This window comes from Liolophura sinensis, chromosome 8 (genome assembly GCF_032854445.1).
Source record: "Liolophura sinensis isolate JHLJ2023 chromosome 8, CUHK_Ljap_v2, whole genome shotgun sequence".
NCBI classification, from domain to species: domain Eukaryota; kingdom Metazoa; phylum Mollusca; class Polyplacophora; order Chitonida; family Chitonidae; genus Liolophura; species Liolophura sinensis.
Window position 1 is genome coordinate 12107207 of NC_088302.1, and position 25001 is coordinate 12132207.

Below are 25001 nucleotides of genomic sequence, written 5' to 3' on the forward strand. Positions count from 1 at the left end.
TTCATGGATGGATCCCTTAAGCCTGATTTTCTTCTTCTTACGTTCATTCCATTCTGAGCGAAAGTAATTGTGATGTTAAGATGTCACAGGCAGATTGAGCATGTGTTACTAATGTGTAGCATATCCTGTCAACCTAATGGGGTACCAGCAGATTTTCCTCTCACACAAGGTGACACTAGTGTGAATTAGGACTTGCACAAAGTCTTTTGTTGCACATTGCAAAACATGTTGCGTGCTGCAGTTTCATTTGGGACGTATTTGGTCTACCCACTGTGACATGCAGTTGACGCTGCAGTGTGCAACATCACTGAAATGACAGGATATGTCCCATCTTCAAACTTCTCCCAGTATCCCCATTGCAACAATACAGATTGTGATTGATCAAATGCATGTTTTTGAATGATAGTTTGACAGTAAGATCGACAGTAACAAGGCGTGGGATGAGGTGGTTAGAGTGTCAGTGATTCAGGACTTCTCACCAATGAGGTGGCTGTGAGTTTGTCTCCCACCTTAATGCTGGCCACCATTGTGTAAGAGAAATATTCCTGAGAAAAGCGAGGCACTCTCACAACACCACCACACGACCCTTCGATTTTCAGCTGATGTACGACACCTCTTCTAGTTTTAGCACCACTCACTGGTAGAGGCTAATCTCATAAAATGAAATGTGTACAGGCAGCTGAATTTGTATTCTGTGAATCAATTTTACAGATGAGCCTAAGAATTCAATCAAGAATAGGCCTACTGGTTTTCACACATCACACATTTTGCTTGATTCCGACTGTTTTAATCTGCCTTATATTGCCTTACAAGGTTTTTTTTTTTTTTTTTCTAAAGATTGATTAATATGTTATCTTACAACTTTAAGTGCAATTTATGCAAATTTTTAGAGACAAAAGTATATTGGTTTGGTCAGCTACTTTTAGTGCTTTACAAGAAGTATATAATTTTATTATTTTATACAGAATAATGCCTTCAGAATATGCTTGAATGAACACCTTGCAAACATGTCAAAAGGTTGAAAAATCACAGTATACACAATGTGTCGAGAAGATCTTGTGTACCACATAAGGCAGGTAGCACTAATAAAATTACTTGGAGCGAAACAGAAGGTGTTAACAAAACAATCCAGAGCGCATAAAGACTGTGAAGTAATCTTTTGTACAGCAGAGAACAGTCACACACACAGGAACCTGCGCTTGTTATTTGTTGGCCCAGTCATTGTTGGCCTGGGATAATTCATGATAAACTCCAGCTTAATCTTTTGATCTGTAGTGCACAGGTAATAATCTGCACACCCTGGTACTGTACTACCCATGCAGCCTTGAGGTTCATGCTGGCTCAGTATGTTGGGCTAGAGAAGGAGACTACCCTAAACATGGATGGGCTCTGACAGATTTTCTTTACACCTAAATCTTGCTTTACCCTCAGTAAGGTATAGTTTCAAGAACAATTTTAGACAGTGCAAAGTTTGTTTTAGTCTTTACATTGACATCCATTTGTAAACTTTTAAAGTCTTACGTATATATCAAGCGGGCATTCACTTAACTTTTGATAATGTGTTTTGACAGTATGATACTGCTACCAGCGATTGTCTCCATTCGTAACTTCTGGGATTAGCAGAAAATCTGCAAGATATTCTGTCTCTTCCAGCCTGGTTTCTGAAAGTTTGGAAGAGCTTCTGGCAGTAGAAGTGCACAGATTTAGTGGAGAAATTTAAGAAAGATATATTCTGGAATAAGAAGAGGACGAAAAAGATTAGATCCTCAGTATGTGGTTCACAAAGAACAATACTGATTTCATGGTATAAGTCCAGTATTTCACTCCATGAGAGGGGAAGCCAACAGAAGCCTAGAAACCATGTCGTCGCCAAATAAAAAGATGTCAATCACAGATTTGAGCAGTAGCACAGAGAACCTAATTCTGCCCGCCATAAAGCCTGTGTACAAGAGTCCCAGCTCGGGTTTCCTGAAGAAGGTCAAAGTGATGACGGCCAGAAATTCTGTGGTGTACCTGCCCACACTGCACAGGACTCTAACAGAGTACCATGTGAGTTTTACCTGCAGACCAATTTTGGAAGTCCTAAATGTTTTATTTTTCTGTTTGAACTATGCATGATTAATATTTAGTTTGAAAAAAGCAAAAAAATCAAGTAACAAAGTACCCTTGAACTATGATAAATATCATTTTAATTGTCAGTAATACCTTATGGGTATATGAAATGAGCCAAAGAAATAGGAGGAAATACTTTTGTGAAACTGCCCAAGGCTCTGCGTTTCCGCCAATGTATTTTACTGTCATTGTTTATAAAAGAAAAACTATTCTACATGCACTGTATTAGTTAAAATAAAATAAAAATTCTAATTCACATGGCTCAGTATTATTAAAGTAAGGTGAGCCAATACCACAAAACATGAGGTGCAGGAGCTAGCTGTGGACAATGCCAATGTAGCTGTCCAGTCTTTGAAGACCAAAATTGTGTGGAAGTTAGTAGTTTTCAGACGTGAGAGTTTGTCATTAACTTGCTACAGGTCAGTGGTTTATCCAAGCCTTTTTAGTTTCCTCCACCCACAAAACTGATCATCATCCTATAAGTGGAAAATAATTTTTGTATGGCGTTGAAGTTAATCCAATACATAACTGATTAAATTCTCTCAGCATATGGCATTCGTATCTAGTTTCAGCGTAGCAAAACTCTCGATAAAGGCAAAAGACCAGCGAGAGTGGAGAATGTACACTATCCTACCCGACAACCCTCACCAGGGTATGATGAATCCTGTGGTGCTGTTCCTGCCACATCATTTCACTCACGGGTGAGACATAATATATGTGGCATACAGGTTTTGTATGCAAAATTCAAGGCATTTGTCATTACTTGGCTAACCTGTTCAGAAATAACATTATCGTTCAGCTCCAGTCTCTTACTCCATATCATAACTATTTTAATAATAGCATTTTTGGAGTACTGGAGATGGATATACGTCATGAGTTTGACCAAGTGTATTTTGTTTTGGGGATATGTTTCCTTGGCTAAAACTTAATATTGTGTGATGAAAGTTTTATTTTCATAAAAACCCCTAATGATACATCGTGAGAGTTTCCAATAAATCATGTTTATCATATTGACTCTTACTCTGTTTCAGTGGCAGCAGAGTGAGAGGCACACAAAACAGATGTCACGGTCGCTACCTGATTTGCCAGATATACTGGAGCAGGAGTTTTGTAACACAGACACTACAAACAGCAAACACTTTGTCAGCATCTCTCAGTCCATAGCCCTTCATGAAGAGAAGAACCCCAACAAAAGTATGCTCCCACCCATTAACCTGCTGCCCATGTATAAGATCAAAAGAGTTCCATCCAACCTTGCAGTGTCAGCAAGCTTCTGCAGGAAACCAGTCGTCAACCAGTATCATGTGAGACGAATGGATCAGACGCCAAAGTTCCATCATTCACAGACAGATCTTAGACAAGCACCTGTCCAACAGTTGTCGTTCATGGTTTCTGGACAGTCTATGAGCGACGGCGTGAACAAAGAGGAGAAGACTCAACAGCCAAAGTGGAAGAGAGGCTGCCTGTGTATGAGGTGTGACATGATACAGCAACAGTACGAGGATAAGGACATGAATGCCTATAACATGTGGGGCAAATACCCATGTAATCACCCAGAGGCAGCCTGTGAGGCAGACAATAACCAGGCTTAGCAAATCACACATTCGTCACCTTAATTCTAATCTAAATAATTCCATATGAAGTAGTCATAATGAAATGAAAGTATATAATCTACAACGCTTATTTAACCAGCAAAACGTGTTTGCCTATTCCTGGCAAGTTAAGGGAAGGGTAAACACTTGTCACTGTCGTCACTGGTTAAATGTGTGTAACAATCTACAGATTATGTAATAAAGTCAGACAAAGTTGACAAACTTGTTCAAATGTGTATGAAAATTTAAGACTGTTATGACCTTAGTTAAGTACTTAAATAGGTTGTGAATTATTATACACTTTCTCTGCTCTTGGTCAACAGAAAATGTTACATGGAAAGAGTTATTGGAAGAAAAAGTTCCTTTTCAGTTCTGTTTTGCTGTTATTGCTGCAGTATTGGTGTATTGCACCATGACCAACACAATGTCATTTCCATCTAATCACCACACCCTGTAGGTGTGGGCACTTCTCCAGCCATCCCTTGTTTACTCCTACAGGCATCCTGTTTATTCCTCCAGCCAAAACCCTGTTTCCTCCTCCAGCCACGCCCTGTTTCCTCCTCCAGCCATACCCTGTTCCTCCTCCAGCCATACCCTGTTTCCTCCTCCAGCCATACCCTGTTTCCTCCTCCAGCCATACCCTGTTTCCTCCTCCAGCCATACCTTGTTTCCTCCTCCAGCCATACCCTGTTTCCTCCTCCAGCCATACCCTGTTCCTCCTCCAGCTATCCTGATTCCTCCTCCAGCCATACCCTGTTTCCTCCTCCAGCCATACCCTGTTTCCTCCTCCAGCCATACCCTGTTCCTCCTCCAGCTTCTCTTGCAATCATGTTTCCTCATCCAGCCACCCCGTTAACTCCTACAGCCATCTCATTTCCTCCTCCAGCCATCCTGATTCCCCCTCAAGTCATCCCCTATTCTCTCCTCCAGCCATCCCTTTTTGTCCTCCAGCCATCCCTCGTTTCCTCCTCCAGCCATCCGCCATTTTGTCCTCCAGCCATCCTATTTCCTCCTCCAGTCATACCCTGTTTCCCCCTCCAGCCATACCCTGTTCCTCCTCCAGCTTCTCTAGCAATCATGTTTCCTCATCCAGCCACCCCCTGTTAACTCCTACAGCCATCTCATTTCCTCCTCCAGCCATCCTGATTCCCCCTCAAGTCATCCCCTATTCTCTCCTCCAGCCATCCCTCATTTCCTCCTCCAGCCATCCGCCATTTTGTCCTCCAGCCATCCTATTTCCTCCTCCAGTCATCCTCTGTTTCCTCCTCCAGTCATCCCCTGTTAACCCCTAAAGGCATCTTGTTAACTCCTCTGGATATCACCTGTTTGGACATCCAGCCTCCCCGTTTGCACTTCACTCTTCTAGGTGTCTTCTGACCTGAGAGACCAGCTGACGGAGCTGTGCTGCTTTCTCCTGCCACTGGCGGTTGTGAGACTGTACTTCCTTCAGCTGGCGCTTGAGGCGTGTCAACTGGGCTGCATTCCTCTTCTGTCAGAACACAATGAAAATAAAAAAAACATTTTCATATATTCTGATGATGACATGTGATATGATATTCTGCCCGATACTGTGAAATATGATATTGTGACAGATCTGACATTGAGAATCCAATTTGTTGAGACAATCCAAGCCATGTTGTGACTTGTCCAAGGTGGATGAGAATTACAATAAATATACAAGTTGTCTTCTTTGGGTTCAACATTTCTTTCAATACATTAGTTTCAAAATGTGACCATGACATTTTGCTGTTGTTACAGGATGATTTTCAAGTAACATATCTATGTAGTGTCAGAAGATTACTGGAAAAGACAAATCAACTAAGTTACAGAGAGATAGACACAAGAACCCATTTTAAAGTCTTCAAGATGAATTAAACACCTGACTTATGCTTTCACAACCTAGGCATGCCATTTAAATTCTATTCATTTATTTATTTGACTGGTGTTTTATGCAATATTCAAAAATATTTCAATTTTCCAGCAGCGGCCAGCATTATGGTGGGAGGAAACCGAGCAGAGCCTGGGGGAAACCCATGACCATATGCAGGTCGCTGGCAGACCTTGCCATGTATGGACGGAGAGGACGCCAGCAAGAGCTTTTATTTAAATTGTGAAGACAAAAAAGCATACTTGTATATTATACAGTATCCTGCTAAACATTTACCAGAATCATAGTATTTAAATGTATGCAAGACATTGGATGCTACAGCTTGACAGAATGCAACAGTCATTTGTACATGTATTTTGTTAAGCTTAAGATTAAAAATGGTTAAATACATGTATAAACAGTAGTGTTGCCATGCAAATAAAAATGAAAATATCAGAAAGCTGATCTAACAATATTTATTACTGCAGATTCACAAAGTACAACCAGGTCATTTGAAAGTATGTTTTACACATGTTACAAATTACTAGAGAAATATTCTTAAGTGTTGCACAAAACACCAGTCAGATAAATAGAGCAAGAAAAATATTATTAAATATGGTATACAACATCAGTCAGATAAATAAAGCTATAGGTATTAAAGGAACCTTACATATATTCTGTTATTTTCTTACGTGCAAAACTTCAGTATTCTGAGTAATCTGGGTCTCCTTGGCTTGTTGTTCAGCAATCTGTAACAGAAAACCACTAATCACAGCACTGAGGTAAGATGACTAATTTTATTTATTTATTTAACTATTGCTCAATGCAATACACATGAATTTTTTGCTTACACAATGGGCGGCAGTCAATATCATGGCTGAAGGAAACCAGAGAGCTTAAGGTAAACCACCAGCATTTGGCACGTTACTGACATACTCTCTCGCTTGATAATCTTTAAAGAATGTGGCACTGCACAAATCAGCGCATGAGAATCAAGGCTCCACAAACTTTAAGAGCTTAAAATTCCCCATGCAAGACTAGATTTGAAGCCCCTAGTGACTGAAAAGAAAGCACCTAAATCAACTGTCCCCGGGCCACACCCAAAATGGCTACATTTATTTTACAGTATAAAAAACTGTGTTGCAAATATAGCTAAAAACAGATTTAAAAATCTTACTTCTGATTTAAGTTCTGCTATTCTCTTCTCAACTTGCTGGCACTCCTGTTCTAGGTTTTGTTGCTGCTGATGCAAGTCTTGAACAGCTGCCCCTGAAGTTATTCTTTCTGTCTCTGCTTTGTTGGATGTAATGCCTTCACCTGTGCACAAGTGCTCATTACAATGAAACATGGAATCAGTAAAGGTAATGCTTATGATTAAGCCTGTGTAGACATTAGCATGTGGTTTGTTCACTCATTGAATTCCTTATTAATTCAACACGCATTTTTAGAGAGTTTGTTCACTTTGAAGATTTCCATATTTTCCAGACTTTTTCAAAACTTTTCCATGATCGAAATTTATATTTTCAAGGCTACTTGAAATAAATATTACACTTTTACAAGCTTAGAGCAATGCAAACTAATGGTAAATTAAAATAGTTTTTCACACATACACAACAATGCATTCAGCAATTTTTAAGACACTGGAAATCAACTCTCTGTGAAAATGCAGCATATTGCACATGAACACAGATTTGTTCTGTACTCTACATTTCAAGGCTTTTCCAGGCCCAACCACAATAAAAAAAACCGAGTTACTTTCAATTTCCATGCCTTTCAAGAGCCCAATTATCCTTTTTTATTTGATTTGTGTTTTACGTAGTACTCAAGAATATTTTATTCATACGATGGCAACCAGCATTATGGTGGACAGGAACTGGGCAGCGCCTGGGGGAAACCCACGACCATCTACAGGTTGATGACAAATCTTTCCGCGTACTGCCAAAGAGGAAGCCAGCTTGAGCTGCACTTGAACTCAAAGCGGTTGGAACCCCATTTTCATTATCTAAATAACTGATGCAAACAAAGTTTGAATTTGATCTTTTTCTATTAGCACATACGTAGATTTCTTAGTTCTGTCACTTCGAGTTTCATTTCCCGCAATTTCTTCTGAACTGGAAACTCCTCTTCATATTTATGTGTTAGCTCTCTGTGGACCACCATCTTTTTTCTGTACTCCTGAAATTTTCTAATAAATAATAACAGAAATTAAAATCTATGGAACCTGAACATACATAAACTATATGGACCATATACCATTTAATATGGTACAAACTGATTATTTTTGCTGTTACTAAAATTACCTATCTTAGCCCTAGACTTCTATCTTTCAATGTCATTTGCTGTCAGCAGTCATTTTTACTCCTCTGCCCATGAATACCGAGGATTATTAAAAAAGAGTCTTTCTATCAACATTCTAGTTAATTACAGTTGACACTTACAGAAAGGAAATCCATGAACCTTTCTTCAGTTGATCATTGGGACTATATTTTTGTTAATATATATAAATATGTGGATACTTTTAGAACTCATGCAGATGAAACATGCAGTCTGAAAAGCTTTTGATTGATGGAGCTGGTAAGTACAGGCAACACTCACTCCTGTGTTAATTTCTTTTCTTGCATCTCTCTAACCAGCCGTGATTTCAATTCCTCAACTTTTGAGAGCAAATAGTTTAGCTCTGAAATGCATAATGAATACAAATTTGACACAAATTTACAAATTGTATTTCGTCAATTTTTTCTTTAACTAAACGCTGTCATAATCACTGTTCTCTGGATAGGAGACATATTTTATTATGAGATATTACATACATTTTTATTTATATTTTATTTTCATATTGCTCATAGTTTTACCTTAATCACCAGTACTCTCATGTCTTTACTTTTTTTGTTCGGTGTTTAATGGCTTGTTTTATGCATTCATTTTCATTTATTTATGTTGTTCATACATCTCTTGACTCACTTGTTTCATGTGCTTCACAGAGCCGTTTCTTCTCTAACACCCGATCCTCAGTAAGATATATTTGTCTCGTCACATGAGCTATGTCCTCTAGAGTTGCTTCACGTCTCTTTTGTGCTGCAAAACTCATTATTATTGAAGAGCTAAAAATCTACTACATGATTTCTTCAATGAATGATTCATGAGAAATCATTCATGACAAAGATTCATGAACAATTCATGAGAAATCATTCATGACAAAGATTCATGAACAATTGATTTCATGACAAAGATCCATGAACGATTCATGGGAATCATTCACACCAATCCTAGTATAAAATAAAACTGTTTACGATTGAATTTCAGTTTCCCCTTGCAATGAAGTTTGTAAGAGTGTGCAGTGAGGGGCAAAGAAACAGGTGCATATTGATCACAGCAATGGTACATGTACATTTCACTTTTAGGGAAAAAAAAAGCAGTTCATAAGTTAAAATAAAATCTTAATAAGGAACCGTACTGGTGTTTATGTTCATTTAAAATTTTAAAAACACAACCGAAAAAAAAAAATTTCTCACATGTAACATTCTTCTTTTCAATTACCTTCTTTAAACTTTCCCTGAAATATAATAGAACTCACAGTATAAGTTTACTGACTGAAATATAGCCATTGGCGCTATATTATGTTTTATATCATGCAGTCTTCTCCGGCCATACATGGGAGGTCTGAAAGCAACCTGTGGATGGTCATGGGTTTCCCTCGGGCTCTGCCCAGTTTCCTACCACCATAATGTTGTCCGCTGTTGTAAGAGCGAAATATTCTTGGATACAGTGTAAAACACCAAACAGATGTATTATGTTGCACATCTTTTAACACTACACTGGACTGAAAAGTTTAGCACATAAAGTCTGCAGCCTCACTCTTCACACATGCCATGTTTATAGTGATGCCAAGATTAGTTGTACCAGCCAATACAGTTACAATTAAAAACTGGGACTTATATGTTAGTCCCAGACAACAGCAAGGTTTCAGTCAAATCCAAGAAATCTCTGTGCATAAGAATTTGACCAGGTAAAAACTTTGGCTAGAATTAGTAACAATAACTAATGCAATAACTAATCTTGAAATGTCAGCTAACATAAACAGGAGTTGAATCTAAAATAACTATTATAAAGCTAGTATGGCTTGGCATGGGAGTCTCATTTAACATAAGCCATATATAGACAGAAATAAACATCACAAGCACGAGCAGTGTTTACATTTAGGAAACTTGAATTTACATGAAGACAATTACCCTGAGGGTGTCCAGTATGACATGTTGTCGTTGAATTTCTGTGGACTGGTCTTTATGCATCAAGACCGCTTCACTGACTGCATCGGGAAGACTTGCCACACTGTCCAGAGCCTGATCTACCATCTCACTCTCCATATCCAGGCTTGAATTACACAGAGACAACTTCTGACCACCTTCAAGCATATAAATCTATTTGTAACACATCTGCCAAATGCATACTACAAAGAGAATAAAGATGTGGACTACATACACTGGAACATATATGCAGAGAATTTTTTCATGTGACTCCACACTGTTGTTGAAGAGTAACGTCAGAGCATTCAACAGGGTTGCTCCAACTGCAGGAAGGATAGGTTGGTACCGCATACTGTTTAAACACATGAAAACAAGCTATATGATATCATCAACAAGAAGCCGTGCAATCTATGTGTAGGTCAACATCTTTACCTTGACCACAGATTACTTCCACTCGCTGACAGATACACTTAGCAACTACAAAGTATAAACAACAAAAAGCAGCAGCCCACATGGAAGGGGGGGAGGGGGGCCTTGCTTATTCCTGAGCATGTAGTCTTTAGGTTGTGGTATATTTTCTAGAAAACAAATTGCTGAAAAATGGTGACATATACCACTGAATCATGGAAATATGAAGAGATGTTGATGAAGCTATATTATGCCCCCTCAATCAACCATGATAATAATTTCATTATTCCGAAGAGCTTTATTAAATTCTACAAGAAATGGGCTGTTGTTAGTGTTTCCTCCACATACTTCTCCGACGCCGCATACAGACGGCGATGCTAATCATGTCTCACCTGCATGAAGACGACTCCCTTTTAAGCAAGACGGACTAGTGTCCAGCACTGAGGGAACACGGAGCAGAAAACTCACATGACTGAATGGCAGTTTAAGTTACTATGGAGACAATAAGTTACTACAGAGATGATTAAATAAGTGTCAAGGGTCACTTAAGAGAACATATTTACAAACAAAAATGCTCGGAGTACAACTGATATGATGTTGATGGAACCTATTTAAAGGGATACTGTATGTGTGTAGTTAAACAGCTGAAGCAACAAAATCACATGTCGATCATGAGTCAAAAGTCACCAAACAAACCGTCACATGTCGGAGCCAGGACAAAGAATATCTTCAAAACTGTCGTTAGAACTTGTTACAGGGGACGGGGGAGACTGACAAGGTATGAGCATCCATGGAGGTATTAGATGCCAACAGTGGGTCACGACATGGCAAAGCTGGCAGACCTGAGACGAGATAGTGACACTTCGTTCTATATTTATTTTCTAGATAGTACTGACATGCTGATAGTTTAGGCTTTTAAAAGTCACAAGCTTTTATGCCCAGTAATCGTCATCTGTGCTGCCCCGAAATGAAGTATTGGCCTACATTAAATTTCATGCGCTCCCAATGTAAGTACCGTATTGTGTGATGTTTTGTCAGACCAGGTGGGTAGCTAGACATTCAGATAGCAGAGAAAAAACTCCCAGGGATAATAAATAGTGGATATACAATGAGTGGTCCACTATATCAAAGTTATTGAACGAGTGTGTGTAACTTCTGCCAAGGGCTTGTAACAAATGAAAAATACATCACAAGTCATTTCATGTCAGAGTCTAAACTTAAGTATATTAACAAAAACAGCAAGCAAACTTTGACTGAAATCTAGGTCACATGGCCTTGATGACTGATGTCACAAAGTTGAGCTCTAGTGCAACGACAGGGTTAATTCAAAACACAGAAAAGGAAAAAGGAAAATATATCAATTTAACGATAACAAATTGAAAAAGTTACTATATTAGCTGTACTAATTATTTTCTGACTGGGAAGAATCAATAATATATTCTGTGACATTTTATACTGTTACATGTCAGAGCCAAAACTAAAAATATCCTCAAAACTTTTGTCAAAACCTGTTACAGGGGAATGAAGACACTGACAAAGTACAGGTGTCCATGGAGGTGTAAGATGCTGACAGTGGATCATGGCATAACAAAGCTGGCAGACCCATGGCAACAGGCAGTGATACTTCGTTCTATGTTTACTTTCTAGATGTTACTGACATGCTGAATTACCTGAACTTTGTTGTGTCCTATAAGGTGATATTTGTAAAAGAGTGGTTGTCAAGTTTGAGGCATTTTGGGAAGATGCCATAAAAGCTGGTGAACCTGTCAAAGGAACGGGAATGGCAGATTTTAGTAATACAATTGGTATACATGTATTAAATAAAAATTAATCATTGATGTGTTTCACACAAACCTGATACTAATCATGTCTCATCTGCATAAAAGACCATTCAAGCAGGATAGACTTGTGTCAGCTATGTTAAATGTTCACCTGAGAAATCCAACAAACTGTACTATCTTGTTTTCTGTACATGAGGTTTGTTATGTCATTGTTGTGTTTGATATCTACAGAAATATGTTACACCTAATTATCAGGAGAGAGAAAACCTGTCATTTCCACTGTGGCTTGAGGTCTGGTTGTCAATGGCTGTAATCCTCCATTGGGTGATATGATGTTACACACTCCATCTGCTCCCATTTCAACAAGTCTTTGCCTCTTTGGGGGCCTGTGGAGAAAAAACATCAATAAATGCCAGAAAAACAAAAACAAATACTGATGCACTGTTATATATGACAGAAAATGTTTCACAAAGATAGATGTAAGCTATGCAATGAGGGCGAGGGCTACTTTTCTAACACACCCGAATTTCACCAAATAAATTACATTAGTGTTGCATTATTAATTAATTCCTTTCTAAAATAACAAAGATTTTCATCCCTATGCACATAAGCACATCCCAACCAGTCCAGAGCGTGTAAACAAGCCATACAGGTATAATGTTAACACAACCGTCTTTTTTTCCCAAAACTCTCCATTACACTTGATATCATGTCCAATTATTACACCATCCATTTTGACAACTGGCTGTCAGTTAGAGGTGTGTTAGAGTTTACCTTTGTAGACCTGGACCATCAACTGATAAACAGTGTGGACTACCGGTATGAAATTCTAACCACATGTCACTGACTTAAGTGATCACACATATAATGTCTGCATTGGTAGCGGTAGACCTAGGATCAATACTGGGTCGTGTCACACCTAAGACCTTACAAGAGGAAGTTGTAACTTCTTCGCTTGGCATTCAGCATGAAGGGAATAGTGCAACGACTGCTTGACCCGTATCAGTATAATGGCTAGGGCAGGGTGGCTTACTTGCCTTCGGTAAGCCATCTCAGTGAAGCAACACTAGATAAAAGAGCGGTGGAAATCCTTCCTGCAACAAGGAGGCACATTATATGCACCCTAAGGATTCCTTCGTTGTCATATGACTGAAAAATTGTTAAGTACGACGTTAAACTTCAAGCAATCACTCACTCACACATATAATAGTGACCTGTCTAATGCCTGGCAACAAGGCCTTGACATCATTTTATTGATGTTAGATATTCCTTTCCATGCAGCTCACCATGGTGACATCACATTAAACATGTGACACTGACAGTACATTACAAGAGAAACTAATACATTACAACATGGCACATGTTGTGCTTTAATCCATTTTTGAGGTCACAATGATTTATGGACCTGCTTCACACTAGTGCCACCTCACAGGATTAAAAAAAAAAAAAGCCTCTTCCCCAATTAAATTTGTTCCAGTACAACTATTATGAACACACGCTCTCAATGTGACAAGTCACGACCAAACCTGACGTGACCAGCGCAGTGGTGCAAAGATGAGATCACTGGGTATCCTGACTGAATGTATTATGGGCTGTCTGTGATAAAATACATGCAGTTTGGCAGCTTTTAAGTTTGCTAATATGCACTGTAATAGTACATGTAGATTAGACTGGAAGTTTGCTGTTGTGGTACTATTGTGATAAGTTTGTACAGCTGTCAAGTTTAGTTCAGGATTCGAGCTGGGAGGAACTCAAAGCTGGGGGGCCATGTAGGTTCAACCAGAAAATTTCTCGACTGAACACGCTGACTTCATTCATATTCAAAAGCCATTGAATGTGAAACCTTTTTATTTACTTTACTTTAACGCTGTACTTTCATACGAATATTTCACTTATATTTTTAAATTATAACTAATAATATAAGACAGCTGTCAGGTTTATGGGTGGAGGAAAATCGGAGAGCTCTCGTTTCCTGGCTTCATTTCCAAACTAATTCACCAAGTCAAACGATCCACTGCTATTTGTTAGCCATACGCCGGCATGTATCAGGCTATATACTAAGCCTACAGATGCAGGAGTAATTAACTACCCAAACTATTTTACCAGCATGTTTTCGATGACATCTTGCCGGCAAAAGTTGGGCTAATTTCTTAAGTTTCTTCGAGAGACCGTTAAGTTACAATGTCGTCTGCTATACTGGTATAACAGTTTGCAGTTTCAACCACCAGGGGGCGTAGCTAGCTGTACCGTCTGGATGAGCAGTGGTTTACATTTTTCTCCGTTCTAAATGACATTACTCTTATTCTACACGTTGCTACCACTTCAGAGGGTTATGGAGTAAATAATCAAGTTGTTAATGATTGCATGTTCTATCTCAGTTATGAATATTGGCCGTTTTTTGTCCAGGTTGTGTGGATCAAGGGGGATGATTTCAAGCGCTTTAGGGGAGACAAATCTTGTCCACAGTGATTCATAAAAAAAAATAAATACGTTTTTCACTTATGAGAGCTTTATATCAATGCCAGTCGCATAGGCGAAATAAGCTACACATGTTTGTGTGACAAAATATATAAGAATTTATTACATAATCCTAATTTACTGAAACAATGATGCTTATTTTCTTATACACAAGATTAAAGGAAGAAAATGCCATACTGTACAATGTAAGACTAAAAACTAATGAGAAAAAAAATAATAAATACACCACAAAAGTACATCACGGTTGACAATATAAATCTTTGCAAATGTTTAAATAGATAAATTTCTCATATACCATGGCCATATATACATGTATAAAATTAAATACAAACTTCTGCACGTACTATATAACTGCCAAATCTCATGTGGCATCAATAATATAAGCATGATCGAGTTTTGCATATATGATTTCATATAAATAGTTTTGATAAACACTAATAAACGGTCAAAAATTACACAGTAGTGATAAAAATAAGATCTAATAAATTAATGTAAAGGCAGACAGTTAAATTTTGTAAAACCCTCAGCTGAAGTTTTCAAATCGGCAGATCTTTTCCACAAATATAAGTTTGAACAGAAACACAATATATCTTTCCTGAAAAATTCTACTTTTGAATTCCACATGTCCATCCTGACTCCACAATTAATTCTTCTGGCCTTAAAGGAAATGTTTTGAGGGAAAAGTCTATCCACAGCTGAATAATATGTATATGTAAAGTAATGAGGATTTTAAAAAACCATGTCCTAAATACTAACGTATCATTAAAATTAGTACATAACAATATAACAAATAAATTTCAATAACTTCTTAAAGTTTGTGTTAAAAGATAAATGTGAAATTATAGTTTTAAATGACATTTCTTAGGCTACATTTATCCAATCATTCACAAATACAAATGAAAAAAAAAAAATAAAATTTTTTTTAAAAATTCATATTAACTGTATGTTGAGTGTCTGATTTAATCTTATTTTGAGGATTATGTCCTTTTATTAAACTGTCGGACATGTGGCCTTAATCAATTCATCTCCGTTGCTATCTCTCTTTAATCATTTTATGTATGGAACCCAACTGAAATTAGTTCTTTCAGACTACATTTCTTCATCATCTTCACAGATATACATGAAGAAGAAAAAAGAAGACAGCTAATACATCCCCAGAAGAAATCTTCATGAGAAAATCTACGTTTTACACAGCGAAGTAACTTTTGTTCAAAAATGTTCTTCTAAATAACAAAGTTACTTTCTAAACACAGAGTACATGTGGAGCTTGTAAAGAAAAGTAGTAAAAACTTTACCTAATAAACCCTACCTGTATAGTGAATCAGAAAAATGGAAAACATGTTGCTGTGCTTTGTGCCAAAGACTTACTGGCGCAAAAAGAGTATTTCCTTTTAAAGTGTAAATATCTTTTGGTTAAATGGTAAAACAGACAACAACTGTAATTTTACAACAGTACACCACAAGTCTAGATTCAGGATCATGTGACCTTGATTGCTGTGATTGATTGGTCAGGATGGATAGTAGAATTTCCTTTAAACAGACCAACAATCAATAATTTTCCACAATAAAGAAAAAGAAAAAAAAACAACACATCACGTTCATTGTTATTTCCGTTTCAGTATGAAATTACCCTCTGTAATCAAAACCAATATATGGTAGTTTTTGATTATTGATCTCTACCTATTCAATAACTACATAGACTTCAATGAGTATGGTCTCCATATCACTTTTATGTGGCTGTTAGAAGTGTTACATGGTTCTAGTGCTTTTCTTTACAAACACGAGTTATAATATTTCACTGTCTATTAAACTGTAGAATTTAAAATCACCACAAAGGTATCCACAACTAGAAATACTCAAAATGATGTGATAATAATTATCATCCACAACAGTTTGCCAGGCTACACTCTACATAGAAAATTCACATAGTTCATATCTATACACTTGGACATTGTATCCCAGGTACAATAAAATGAAATGAAACCTATACAACAACTACATACAACTCTATGTGAGGAAAATGTTAAATATATAAAGTCAAAATCTGACAACATAAAGCAATAGATGTGTGCATCTAAATATTTCTATCTGCCACTTTTTATATCTTTTCATATCAATATTGCTTCACATACAGGGGTGATATATTACATATGCAAAAATATAAATGACATTAAGAAGCAAGGACTTGACAAAAATGCTACAAGTAAGTATCTAGACAATATCAATTCCACACATCATAAAACACACCTGCTGTAGCACTTCCACACATTCACATCTAACAAAAGCTTGGCAAAACATTTAGTTTTCATATATATTCTTACAAAAACATCTAGGACCATATCATATTTGTAGTTTTGTTTGGTTCAAGCAGCAAAGTGAAGTATCAGTCAGTCAGTGCAAATACTCAACTAAGTTTTTCTGTACTCTACGCTTCAGTTTGTATGTCACCCATTTAAAGATAACAACAATTATCTCATTTCTCTCAAGGAATTAAAAGATCATCATGTGGTATGCTTTGATACATGCCCAAAATGTTATGTGTGAACCTGTACTAAAAACTTGGAATGTTTATGTAGAAAATGGAGTATACAGAAATGGATCAAACACCTACATGTACTTACACTGAGTGTACAGACAATTTTCTCTTGTCCTGTAATGTATTTGGCACCAAAGGCCCAAATTCAGGTTTGAAACATCACAAAGTGAAAAAATTCCTCAACTTTTTACCCTCCAAATAGTCGTGGTGTTAGTGACATCTTTATAAAAAGTGAACAGTAGTAAATGTGGCGAGAATTGAAGTACATGAAATGTGCATTGTGGACCAAAGGGTGCTTGGTAATGACAAATGACACATTCATCCCAAACAAACAATCAAAATAAACGCTTCGAATGTGGTTTGTTTGTTGCTATTAATGTGAAACTAACCAAGGATGTGAGATGAAAATGTGCTCCTTTCTTCAAGAAAAACTGAAAACTTTCAGAAATGAACACATTATACGACAAGAGAGTTTCAGTTCAAGTCCATTATTGCTGCACAGTTGCGAATTACAGAATATCAGGAGTAAAAAAGAAAACAAGAATAAATCGAAAGGACGATGTCCATGTCTGTTGTGCATATACATGTATGATGTCTGAAAATGAAAAAAAAATAAATGGACAACGGGCAGACTATGTCTGTGACACATCTACTGTGCTCTGGTCTTGGTCAGGTTGAAAGAGCATGAAGTCCTGCTATGGGTGAATCTCCTGCGTCATGTGCATGGGAACAACCATAGATGAGCAACGGACAGACTCTGTCTGTGACCCATCTACTGTACTCTGGTCATGGTCAAGTTGAAGGTGAAGACCTGTCGCGGGTGAATCTCCTGTGTCTTGTACAGATATCCTGGCTCCACACAAAGCATTGTCTGATACTCCTCATCCCCAAAGTCTGACATGCCGCTTGCCTTCTCCCACGGGTTCCACAACACTGAAAAACCAATCAATACTCATCACTAGGAGAGGAACTTAAAGAGGTTACACTGGAGATTTTTGGCCATATTCGCTAAATAAATCAAATTATCTGTAAGTACCAAGAATACCTCAAATTATTGCCCTTCACTAAATATAAGACTTGTACCTATATTATTAATAATGTTAAAATGATTCTAAAGTTTGAAAAAGCCGTAATGCGCCCTGCTTTATAAATATTAGAAACTTTATTCCCGATTTCGAATGGTCACACGTTACCAAATGGTTAATATTTTGTGAATGGTAATTATATCGGCTATTCTAAAATAGTAGCAACAATCTGATTGGGTTTGTACTGATCAGTTTTTTGGGCAAAAATCTCTGGTTTAGTTTCTGTAAGGTAACAACTACTGAGGTGATAACAAAATAACTTTTCAAGCAGATTACAGTATGTGCCAATAACAAGGCACAACAGAAGCGGATTATGACCCAGGTGGTTAAGATGCTTATCTGATATCAATCACTAGAATACAGAAGGTCTTGGTTCAAATCTGGCCTTGGGCAGGGGAGTTTCTATATTTGTCTACTCCCATTGTTAATGGGTCCTTTGTGACAATAAGCAGTTCATGGGATTAAGTTTTCACGTTAATATAAGAAAACACGTGTAGTTGTAAGGCAGTGTTGTAGTGCCCCCCATTTATACATTTTTCTTTTTCTTAAATATACACATACGCTGAATATATTATTATATTTAGTAGTCCGATTCCGCTAACTCTCTGTTGTGTAAGTTACAAATTTGCAACAATTGTCGGCGCACTCGCCGGACGTTGATTTCGGAAGGAATAACGTGGCTTTGCCATCTCTGTTTCTTTACTGGAAATATTGCTGTTGCAGGTATGTTTATCATTGTACTATGTGCCAAATATGAGATTTAATGGTTCCTGAACGAACTGTAACGTGATTTGGGTTGTTTCATTGAGTAAACTGTAATATTTTGACATAACAGAAGTTTCAGGCGATCAGCGATCGTTACCATGGTAGCGCCATTGTAAAAACTTTATGTTGTCTAGATTTGATAAACTATCGCTTTTTGTTTGCTTATTATATTGAGAGTTGCTTTAAATAATGTTTCTTGATACTGATAATTAACCACTGTGACATTGAGAGAACTAAATGGATAAGATTTATGTAGCTTTGGACTGTACACAAAATACCAAGTCACAAAGTATGGAAGCCCGTTATGTTCTTATTGTGTCACTACTTTGATTAAAATGTAAGTTTGAACTGTAATAAATATTTTCGGCACTCGCCGGACGTTGATTTTGGAAGGAACAACGTGGCTTTGCCATCTCTGTTTCTTTACTGGAAATATTGCTGTTGCAGGTATTTCCAGAGGGAGTCGTTATATTATGTCCTGTACATCCAGTGGCTTGTGTATGAGCTGCCTCATTCCCTCATATATACATCTGGTGTTACATAGTTCTATGGAAAATCTTACCAATATCAGAGAAGAGCTTTGTGTTGATCTTCACAGAAGACTTACAATCCAGCCCAGACACTGTGATTTCTGATGGGGCATTCTTGTAAATTCTGTCAAAACACAAAAATTATTAAACTGCATCAAACTGGACAGAAGAAGTAAGCACAACTTCTTCAAATCTCTCACATGTTCTTCAAATTTATATGCCAGGTTATTAAAAATGTAGTACACCATCTCTCAGCCAACCCAAACTCTGATAACATCATGAAACTTAAGCTACTTAATCAGTTTTTCACTGGACCAAGAGGTGTCCAATACACTAGTGCCATGACCAATAGGTTTCGTAGGAACTCAGGCCTCCTGTGAATGTGAGAGTCTAGGAAGAGAGGAGGATTTAAATTTTAAGTGGGGAGCAGTGTAACATGGCCATCTTTCCAGTACAAACACAAGCAGTAGTTTGTGGGAATTTTCCTGAATTTCAGATGTGGACATCAGAATTCAAATCCCAATGTCACCCACTGTGAATCATTTAACCATTACATGAGAACAAACAAATTACCAATTTATCAATTCTGATTCCGCATTATATAGAAGAAACTAGAGATCTACACCCCAAAATACTTTCAGTGATTTGTCAAAAGTGTTTGTAATAAATTAACACAAAAAATTTAAAAGGAAATGGTTCATGCTGACTGTGGTAGTGCGAGCGCTTTACAAGGGACATCACTCCATCCTCACTAGTCTACAGAGTTGTCTTACCTGTCATATCCCTCCGTAATTTTTACTATCTTCCTCTCCTCTGTGCATTTCTCCCCATTTTGCAGCTGAAACGTTACAAACAAATACTTACACTTAGGTAAGCTTTAATGAATACCAGCAAAACAGACAAAATGCTTTTAGTGTCTTAGAAAACAAAGCATTTGTCACCTACTAATATTATATGCACATGGTATAAGTAAAAATTGTATAAGTGGTAGAAATAAAACATTCTTCGGGAACAAATAAAGAAATACATGTATTTAATACTCATTTCATAAAACACAGCTTTAGAATATTTTCATAACCTGTTCATGCTGTTTGATGAAAACAGACTTTCTAAATACTTTCCAAATTACAAGTATGTACTTGTAACACCATATGCTAAGCCATTCTGCATTGGCATAACACTAATTTTATCAGCTTTATACAGAACAAGGCCACGTAAAGTATACCTATACTCAATGATACAGGGATTTACATCCTCAATTACCTTGTCTATGTAGGAGAGTCCCTCAAGACCCTCAATCTTTGTCTGGGTGACATCAGGTGTGGCCAGGTAAGTGTGTAGTAAACAGGTGAAGTCATAGATAATACTATCTGCAAGAAGAAAACATTTGTTAGCTTGACTGGTCATATCATAACAAATGTTAAGTTAACAAATATTAATTTAATCATACAAAGAGTTTCCTTCTTTCATATGTGCTTTAAACAATATGTTTTATTGGCAGCTTTAAAGGTCTTTAATTTCTGGGTGATGCAGTGAGAGCCCACACATATAGTATAAGTGAGGGTCATAGTACTGATGAGACATATCATTTTGAATATGAGAGATTCATGGTGCGATGTGGCATATCTTATATGTGAGGTTCAAGCTGATGAGGAGAAACATGGTTTATGCAAGGTTCATGGTGCTGATAAGATATATGGAATATGTGAGATTCATAGTACTGGTGAGACATTTGAGGTGCGTGGTGCTGATTAGATATGCAATGTGAGGGTCATGATGCTGATGAGAAATATGGAATACGTGAAGTTCATGGTTCTGATGAGATGTATGGTATATGTGAGGTTCAAGCTGATGGGATATATGGTGTATGTAAGGTTCATGGTGCTGACGAGACATGGAATATGTGAGGCTCATGCTGATGATGAGACCTGGTTTATGTGAAGTTCATAGTGCTGATGAGACATATGGTATATGTGAGGTTCATGGTGCTGATGAGACCTGGTTTATGTGAAGTTCATAGTGCTGATGAGACATATGGAATATGTGAGGTTCATGGTGCTGACGAGACATGGAATATGTGAGGCTCATGCTGATGATGAGACCTGGTTTATATGAAGTTCATAGTGCTGATGAGATATATGGAATATGTGAGGTTCATGGTGCTGACGAGACATGGAATATGTGAGGCTCATGCTGATGATGAGACCTGGTTTATATGAAGTTCATAGTGCTGATGAGACATATGGAATATGTGAGGTTCATAGTGCTGATGAGACATATGGAATATGTGAGGTTCATAGTGCTGATGAGACATATGGTATATGTGAGGTTCATGGTGCTGATGAGACCTGGTTTATGTGAAGTTCATAGTGCTGATGAGATATATGGAATATGTGAGGTTCATGGTGCTGACGAGACATGGAATATGTGAGGCTCATGCTGATGATGAGACCTGGTTTATATGAAGTTCATAGTGCTGATGAGACATATGGAATATGTGAGGTTCATAGTGCTGATGAGACATATGGTTTATGTGAGGTTCATAGTGCTGATGAGACATATGGTATATGTGAGGTTCATGGTGCTGATGAGACCTGGTTTATGTGAAGTTCATAGTGCTGATGAGACATATGGAATATGTGAGGTTCATAGTGCTGATGAGACATATGGTATATGTGAGGTTCATGGTGCTGATGAGATGTGATATCAGTGAGTTTCAATGTTCATGAGATGTGATATCACTGAGGTTCACAGTGTTGATGAGATATGGTATATGTGAGGTTCATGGTGTTCATGTGTGGTTCAGTGACATGCCTACAAGACACTCTCACAAGATACCTACCTGTATTTTCTACTGTCAGAGTTAACTTAATGCTGTCTGCTTCCAACACAATTGTGTAAACCAGTTTAAACCTGCCGACAGGAAATAAACACATAACAACACAATGCCTTTTTATAAACATAATATGAACAAAATACATGTGTAAAATATACTCCTCCCAACATTTTCAATTGTCAATATTTTAATGATATTGTTCACATGTACTGAATTATTTTCCATTTCAATTTTATAACACATTGACGAAAATAGTAATAATAATATTTTTTGTTAACCTATACATCTGCCACGTAAGATAAGGCTGGTATCTGAGTTGGATATACTTGAAATGTTACCTTGGCAAATCAACTCACACACTTACACAAAACCAAAGTAAAAATGTTGATTTGTCCATTCAATTTTGAAAAAAAAAAAACAACTTACCTATGAGAAAATAACAATCCGCTGTATAACTATGTTAAATTTATGAGCATCTTGTTCAAAATCAAATAAAGAACTTTTATTATAATATGATCTTCAGAAACAAATATGAAGTCAGACCTAAAAAAAAAACACTATAATGTTTCAATGAAAAGTAAAAATAAAATATACTGCAAGACCTACAACTCACTTCATGTTCCACATATTTCTGGTTCCCTCATCGTCACACAAAGAAAACGACACCGTTGGATTTCCGTTCACATCCTGTACAATATATCACAAAGAGATAATAACACTAACGAGCAGTTTGAATCAGTATAACGTCACTGTTTAATTGTGAAAAGGAAATCTGCTTATTCACACCTAAACGAATTATACACCACTAGTGACACGCATACATATACCAAGATGATTTTTAAAAAAAATTTAAAAAAAGGTGGACAGACAATGGCTTAGTAAAAAATACATCCCATCATTAGTGACATGCATGTAAAGAACATCTTTCTGAATCTATAGTACTGTGATGATGTGTTCTGCCAGGTAATGTGTGAAGAACTTACTCTGCCTGGCTCATGCTCCACATCCCACCTCTTGATTCTGGCAAACCCATGCTGGGGACCATGCTTCCACGGACCAAAATTAGCTGCAGAAACAACAGAAAAAGGAAATGACCATGACCCAGCCATCATCTCAGGAGGGTTTAGTTAACATTAAAATCAAGAATTTATGTCAATTATACGACAATGGTCAGGTTTAAGAGTAGATCTGTGAGAAAAAAAACCCCACTGAATGAGGAAGGGAAAAACTCCACATTCAATGGTTTATGATCCTTCTTCATGATGATGATGGAATACAGTGTAAAATGAATACAAATGAAATAAATAAATGAATGATGATGATAATGACAATAAAAATAATATCATCAATAGTATCATCATCATCATCATTATCATTATTCATTGCGCTAAATCTGATCAAAGGCTACTTTGAGATAAAATAATGGTTTTGCAAATAGCAATATTACTGGTATGAGGGCAGGAGAATCCAAACCGCTAATGTTGAAACATAAGTTGATTGCACCTGGCAACATTCCAGCTAAACAGGCATTCAATACACAATATCATAAAAACATGCAATGATATGTAAAGGAGATATGAAAGATGGAATGATTTTAAGTGAAGTCAGTAGGCCTGTATTAATGTGTATGATTCCCCTAAAACATATCAGAGCAAATATCACATATTAGGACCATGTCTGTAGTAGATTGTAAATACTTTACAGAAGTACATATATCACTTCATACATAATTTATAACACACAAGCAGCACTTCACCTACTATTAGCCTGTGTGAGTGTAAAGTCGCCTACATCGAGAACCATCGAGAACCGGGGCACATCCATAGCCTGAGCTAAGGTCACGAACCTACAGATGATTACTTTCATGTCCTGGGCATGCATAACACGATTATGTCACAGGAAACAAACGTCAGATCTCCCGCGTTTAGTACAATGAACAGGCATTGTCATGATTTTGTTTGTCATTTATCAGTCTACGTGTCCTTATCCCAGCAACTATAATTCTGAGAGGTCTATCTGACACCAGCATTTCCAGCTACTATAGTTCTGAGAGGTCTATCTGACACCAGCATTTCCTGCTACTATAATTCTGAGAGGTCTATCTGACACCAGCATTTCCAGCTACTTCAGTTCTGAGAGGTCTATCTGACACCAGCATTTCCAGCTACTATAGTTCTGAGAGGTCTATCTGTCAATAGCATTTCCAGCTACTGGAGTTCTGAGAGGTCTATCTGACACCAGCATTTCCTGCTACTATAGTTCTGAGAAGTCTATCTGATACCAGCATTTCCTGCTACTATAATTCTGAAAGGTCTATCTGACACCAGCATTTCCAGCTACTTCAGTTCTGAGAGGTCTATCTGACACCAGCATTTCCAGCTACTTCAGTTCTGAGAGGTCTATCTGACACCAGCATTTCCATCTACTATAGTTCTGAGAGGTCTATCTGACACCAGCATTTCCAGCTACTTCAGTTTTGAGAGGTGTATCTGACACCAACATTTCCAGCTGAGACGCCAATCTTCATTCATGTCATAGTTTCATCATAGCGATGACCTTTACAAATCAACAAATACAAAAGGCGAATTATTGGTTGTTTATGCATGATGTACATGTACACGGGCACTGCAGGAAATTGTGCTAATTTTCTCCCAACTGCAATCATTATACAACTTACAACATGTGGATTATTTCAACTCTAACAAGCTACATTTATTAGTTAAAAGTTGTTTCAGTATATGTATGTGTACATATATACAGTACTAAG

The 25001-nt window shown here is 37.3% G+C and overlaps 2 protein-coding genes across 3 annotated transcripts in view; both read right to left on the minus strand.

Annotated features, from left to right (window-relative positions):
• Window positions 1-4560: 4560 nt before the first annotated feature.
• Window positions 4561-14203, minus strand: LOC135473727 (coiled-coil domain-containing protein 122-like). 2 transcript variants are annotated; one of them, XM_064753595.1, is made up of 11 exons: window positions 14108-14133; window positions 12249-12390; window positions 11894-11986; window positions 9801-9973; window positions 9109-9124; window positions 8533-8646; window positions 8167-8248; window positions 7629-7756; window positions 6749-6888; window positions 6264-6320; window positions 4561-5193 (listed from the first exon to the last, which is right to left on the minus strand). In XM_064753595.1, exons 3-11 carry the CDS (start codon window positions 11970-11972, stop codon window positions 5059-5061), a joined length of 924 nt encoding a protein of 307 aa, XP_064609665.1. In that variant the 5' UTR covers window positions 11973-11986; window positions 12249-12390; window positions 14108-14133; the 3' UTR covers window positions 4561-5058. The 2 variants fall into 2 exon arrangements, with proteins under 2 accessions (XP_064609665.1, XP_064609664.1); XM_064753594.1 differs by having other exon boundaries at window positions 4562-5193; window positions 12272-12390; window positions 14108-14203.
• A 364-nt stretch (window positions 14204-14567) lies between these two features.
• Window positions 14568-25001, minus strand: part of LOC135472412 (uncharacterized) — a 35127-nt gene continuing 24693 nt past the window's right edge. The window contains exons 4-10 of the mRNA XM_064751907.1: window positions 23218-23300; window positions 22848-22921; window positions 22241-22311; window positions 20662-20768; window positions 20172-20236; window positions 19431-19522; window positions 14568-17951 (exon numbers count right to left, since the gene is read on the minus strand). Of these exons, the coding sequence (XP_064607977.1) occupies window positions 17791-17951; window positions 19431-19522; window positions 20172-20236; window positions 20662-20768; window positions 22241-22311; window positions 22848-22921; window positions 23218-23300 (653 nt within the window). The 3' untranslated portion in view covers window positions 14568-17790. The remainder of the gene's footprint in view (window positions 17952-19430; window positions 19523-20171; window positions 20237-20661; window positions 20769-22240; window positions 22312-22847; window positions 22922-23217; window positions 23301-25001) is intronic.